The sequence below is a fragment of the Oryza sativa genome, chromosome 6, assembly GCF_034140825.1.
Source record: "Oryza sativa Japonica Group chromosome 6, ASM3414082v1".
NCBI lineage: Eukaryota > Viridiplantae > Streptophyta > Magnoliopsida > Poales > Poaceae > Oryza > Oryza sativa.
Window position 1 is genome coordinate 20,221,306 of NC_089040.1, and position 5,130 is coordinate 20,226,435.

A 5,130-nucleotide genomic window follows, 5' to 3' on the forward strand; every position below is an offset into this window, starting at 1 on the left:
GCGGAAGAGAAAGAAAGCTTCGAAGGCCAATGGGCGCCGTCCGACGTGACGGAGGAGAACCTGAAGGAGATGGTGGCGCACGGCGTTCTCCCTGCCAAGGAGATCATCGGGTGGCGGCCAGCGTGCGGTGAGGCTTTTCCGACCCCCGATACACACGAGGTCGTGGTCTTCTCTCATTTCTTTTATGGTGGATTTGCTCTTCCAACCTCAAAGTTCTTCCGTGGGATACTGAATTTCTATGGAATCAGCGTACATCATTTGAATCCGAACTCCATAGTCCATATTGCAAATTTCGTCCATGTCTGTGAAGCTTTTTTGGGCATTAGACCTCATTTTGCTCTGTTCCGCCGAATCTTTTTCCTTAAGCCTCAACCGAACAAAAACAAACCATGCGTAGTTGGTGGGGCTGGATTTCAACTGAGGGGCACTCTGAGCCAGAAGTATTTCTCTATGCCTTTCAAGACTTCAAACAAAGGATGGCACGCCAACTGGTTTTATATTCAAAATCCCGAGCCCGCTCTTCCTGAGTACTCCTGTCTTCCCCCAGTATACCAAGATACCTGGAACTCTCTTCCCATGGGAGATGAAGCCGCCCAAGCCTTAGAACTGATGGAACGCATGCTGAAGCTCAAAGAGCAAGGCTTACAGGGAGAGCAAATCACTCGGCATTTCATTAAGTGTCGATTATCTCCAATCAAAGAGAGATCCCGCACAGCATTTGAGTTTGACGGCAAGCATGATCCAAACCGTGAAGACCCAGACTCTCTGGACTTTAAAATCATGAAGGAGAGAATGTATAAAATCTTCTCAAATGCTATTGTCGTCAGCTACTCACATCAGCTGCCAGTTGTACCATATAATGCATTCAATCCGCCTCCGCAGGTATGTATCTGAAACCTTCAACTCATGACCAAAACATAATTTTATCTTCATGTTGAGTGAGCTAACCGTGGAAGCATCTCATTCAGGAGTACGTATTGATGAAATCTGATCCCCCAATTGCTCAACGCCGATCTCCTCGCCAGCACACCGTTCAGGGAAGTGGAGGGCCGACAATCAGGTCAGACCCGCAACCTCAAACCTCCAAACCGGCTGGGCAGACAGGTTCTCGCAAGAGAAAGCTGGTGCTTAATGACGACGAAGTCGATGACAGCAACAAATCTGGGGACAAGGGCACGCCCAATAAACTCCCAAAGCATACCATGCCTAGGAAAAAACTGGCTGGCCGTCAAATGCCAAAGATCAGAACATCTTCCAGGTATAAACCTCTCGGTACCATTTTATTCCGGCATGCTTCTCTCATAGAAATTACGCTGAATATTGAAAGGACACTTTGCAGGAAACCGTCCGATATAGATCCAACTGGAAAAGATCCTGATCCGGCTGCCACAGAGTCAAATTTATCCAAAGATGCTGAGCCGACTGCCGAAAGCCAGCCGACTGCCGAAAGTCAGCCGACTGGTGCCCATGCTTCGGATGACAAGGCCAATCCGAGTGACCAGCCGCCGACTGGAAACCAGTCGGCAGCTACTGAAACTGCAACAACCCAAGAGCCCCCGACTGGAAACCAGTCGGATGTAGGTCTAAATCAAGAGATTCCTGAAGCTGAAGCGCAGGCGACAACTTCTCAAGGACCAGAGGCTGGTAATGACTCAGTGATTGGGTCTCCGGATAAAGAGCAGGGATCACCTCACGCTCAGCTAGGCACATCCTCAGGTAACTCATCTTCTCAAGTGATGCCGTTCTGAATAACTCCAGCTTACTCGTCTAATGTCTTGGGAATACATCAGGTCCACTAGGCGGCGACGAAGAAGAAATTCTCCGCATAAAGGCAGCTGATGACTCTCGTCCTCCTATCTTACTCAAATGGTGGGACGAGAACTCTCAAGTTTCCGGCATTGTCATAAATCGCCAAAAAGAAGATGAGGAAGTGTGCCAGCTGAAGAAAGTACTTGGAGAAGCTACTCGCATTGTGAATGTAAGTCTTCTAGGTGACTGCCTTTGATGACTTTGTTTTCTCGTTAGCAAAACTAATCCATGAACCACCGTGCAGAGAATCCATCTTCGCAATGAGGCCAAGACCACAACCTTAGAAAAGCTGGTTCCTCATTTGGGAACTCTTGAAGCTGTTAGGAGCCAGCTACACGAGGCCAAGGAGCATGCCAAGAAAACGGAGAAGGAATTAAGGGAACGAATTGCTCAGCTCCAGGATTCAAACTACGAGCTGAGTGGTTCATCAAAAGGTAATCTCTAGATCTGTCCCATTTATGCTGTCATAACTGGATCCTCAAACATTCGGATTTCAAACAGCGCAAGCCACCAGGATGGCTCAAATGGAGAAGCAAATTGAAGCTTTGAGAAAAGACAAAGCAGAACTAGCTGCAGAAAGGGACTCGGCCTTGAAGGAGGTTGAAGGTACTGCCAGCTGACAATCTGAACTTTCCTCTTTTTAATGTAGCAGATTCTTATTGTAAATGTGTTTTGTAGACCGTAAAATCAAATCTCAAGCTCAGTTTGACGTCCTGGTTGATAAAATCAAGAGGCTTAAAGGAGCAAGAGATGAAGTTGCCAATGTCGCTACACCACTTGTCCAAGCTATGTTCCTCAATAACAGTGGTCCGAGTGCACTTGACGCAACCGAAATCTTTGACAAGCTGAGAGTTGCACCGGATGTATATTTCAAGAACATCAAGAAAGCTGGAAGTATGGGAGCTAGCATGGCATTGGCGATGACCAAATCCTTGTACCCGAGAATTGAAATCGACACCATTGATGGATTTGCAGACGGGACAAGCGAAGAGGCTGCTCTTGATCTTATCAGCAATGCTCAAAATGCGGCTGATAAGATTGCAAGTGACGTTGTAGAGCAATTCCGCAACAACGACCTTCAGCCGAGCAACAATAACTCTGATGATGAAAGGACTGACTCTGACTGAGTATGAATGTAACAAATGGAGGCTCAATTTGTACAATACTGGTGTATTTATGCTGTGCTTGATAGTTCTAGCCAAATCTTTGATTTCTTAAAAGCTTTTATCAAGCTTTGTTGAGCCTAAAACCCAAAGAAGCTATAAAAAACTTTCAGTCCTCGCAGACTAAGTAGAAAAATCGAACAAGGCAATGATAAACCAAGTAAGCAAATTGAATTGATAAAAAATCACACTCCATTATTATAATAATAGCCCCCGACTGACAACTTCAAGAAGAAAACTTGATGTTGACAGTCAAGATAGGGAAGTACAATGATAAACTTAAGCGTAGAAACGACGAAGATGTTCAATGTTCCAAGAGTTGTCGACGAGAGTACCATCTTCTCGCTTGAGTCGATAGGAACCTGGCCGGGTGACTTCAGAGATGATAAATGGCCCCTCCCATAAAGGAGATAACTTGTGCCGATCCCGTGTAGTTTGAATTTTCCTCAAAACCAGGTCGCCGACTAAAAAGGCACGGGATCGAACATTGCGATTATGATAACGCCGCAACCCTTGTAAGTATCGAGCCGACCGAATCAAAGCTGCTTCACGGACTTCTTCCAATCGGTGCAAGTCATCCACTCGGTCCTCTTCGTAGCGTTCTTCACGGAAATTTCGAAAGCGCAAAGATTCGAATTCAACTTCACTCGGCAACATTGCTTCTGCCCCGTAGACAAGGAAAAAAGGTGACTGGCCTGTGGCCCGACTGGGTGTAGTTCGCAAAGACCAAAGCACCGATGGCAGCTGTTGCACCCATTTGCCGGCATAGGGTTTTAGCCGGTCAAAGACACGCGCTTTAATCCCTTGAAGTATCATGCCATTGGCTCGCTCCACCTGTCCATTGCTCATGGGGTGTGCCACCGAGGCATAGCAAATCTTAATTCCAAAGTCTTCACAAAAGTCTTTAAAAACTCCGCCAGTGAATTGTGTGCCATTATCAGTGATGATCCGATTGGGCACTCCAAATCTATGCACAATGTTGATGAAGAAGTCTCGAGCATTATCTGCTGTGATTGTGACAACCGGTTTAGCTTCAATCCACTTGGAAAATTTATCAATGGCCACAAAGAGATGCGTGTAACCGCCGACTGCCTTTTTAAACGGGCCAACCATGTCGAGCCCCCAAACCGCAAACGGCCAAGACAGCGGGATAGTTTGCAACTCTTGAGCTGGTAAATGAATTTGTCTGGCGAAAAATTGGCAACCTTCGCACGTGCGCACAATTTTGTCGGCGTCGGACACTGCAGTAGGCCAAAAAAAACCCTGCCGGTAAGCTTTGCCGACAATGGTGCGTGCAGCAGCATGGTTTCCGCATATCCCAGAATGTATGTCTTTCAGCAATTGTCTCCCTTCCTCTAAAGATACGCAACGTTGCAGAACTCCTGAAGGGCTTTTCTTGTATAACTCAGCTTCATGCATAACATAAAGTTTGCTCCGCCTTGAAATCCGCTCGGCTTCATCTTTGTCTTGAGGGAGTTCTTGAGAAGTCAAAAATCGTATGAGGGGCTCTCGCCAGTCGGCTTCAATCATAGCTACGTCATGAGTGCCCGCAATTTGAGCAGTATCTTTGTGAGGTACCGTCGGCGTATAAAGGTGTTCGACGAAAACATCGGAAGGCGCCACCTCGCGCTTGGATCCAAAGTTGGCAAGTCTGTCGGCGGCTTCATTATTGTGTCGAAGAACATGACTTAGTTCGAGTCCATCGAACTTGTCTTCCAATTTGCGTACCTCTTGTCGATATGCCATCATATTGTCATCAAGGCAGGACCACTCTTTCATAACCTGGTTGACTACCAGCTGTGAATCGCCTCTAACTATTAGACGCTTTATCCCTAGGGAAATTGCAATCCGCAGCCCATGAAGGAGGGCCTCATACTCGGCGACGTTGTGGGACGCCGAAAAATGTATCCAAAGTACATAGCTTAATCTTTCTCCAGTTGGTGAAATTAGAACCACTCCTGCTCCAGTGCCCGAAAGTCTTTTTGACCCGTCAAAATGCATGGTCCAGTGCTCCATCTTCTCCGCGGGGGTATCCTCTTGGCACTCGGTCCATTCGGCGACAAAATCAGCTAACGCTTGGGACTTGATTGAAATTCGGGGCTTGAATGATATGTCCAAAGACATCAACTCCAAAGCCCACTTTGCAATCCGTCCGTTT

At 46.8% G+C, this 5,130-nt stretch overlaps 2 protein-coding genes across 2 annotated transcripts; one reads left to right on the top strand and one right to left on the bottom strand.

Moving 5' to 3' along the window:
- Positions 1-792: 792 nt before the first annotated feature.
- On the top strand, positions 793-2,936 carry LOC136357019 (protein WEAK CHLOROPLAST MOVEMENT UNDER BLUE LIGHT 1-like). Its single transcript, XM_066311743.1, has 8 exons — positions 793-882; positions 969-1,258; positions 1,340-1,716; positions 1,791-1,978; positions 2,054-2,243; positions 2,311-2,415; positions 2,488-2,616; positions 2,785-2,936. Exons 1-8 carry the CDS (start codon positions 793-795, stop codon positions 2,934-2,936), a joined length of 1,521 nt encoding a protein of 506 aa, XP_066167840.1.
- Positions 2,937-3,683: 747 nt separating this feature from the next.
- Positions 3,684-4,721, bottom strand: LOC136356871 (uncharacterized; the record flags this gene model as incomplete). Its single annotated transcript, XM_066311395.1, has 2 exons — positions 4,084-4,721; positions 3,684-3,897 (listed from the first exon to the last, which is right to left on the bottom strand). Coding segments are annotated over exons 1-2 (852 nt in total), but the record flags the coding sequence as incomplete, so codon positions are not given.
- Positions 4,722-5,130: the final 409 nt, after the last annotated feature.

Bases quoted from the DNA above. Each gene is read 5' to 3' on its own strand.
- LOC136357019 (XM_066311743.1), top strand. From the start codon at position 793: ATGTATAAAATCTTCTCAAATGCTATTGTCGTCAGCTACTCACATCAG. The intron at 1,979-2,053 runs GTAAGTCTTCTA...ACCACCGTGCAG, and splicing joins AAGCTACTCGCATTGTGAAT to AGAATCCATCTTCGCAATGA. The intron at 2,244-2,310 runs GTAATCTCTAGA...GATTTCAAACAG, and splicing joins GCTGAGTGGTTCATCAAAAG to CGCAAGCCACCAGGATGGCT.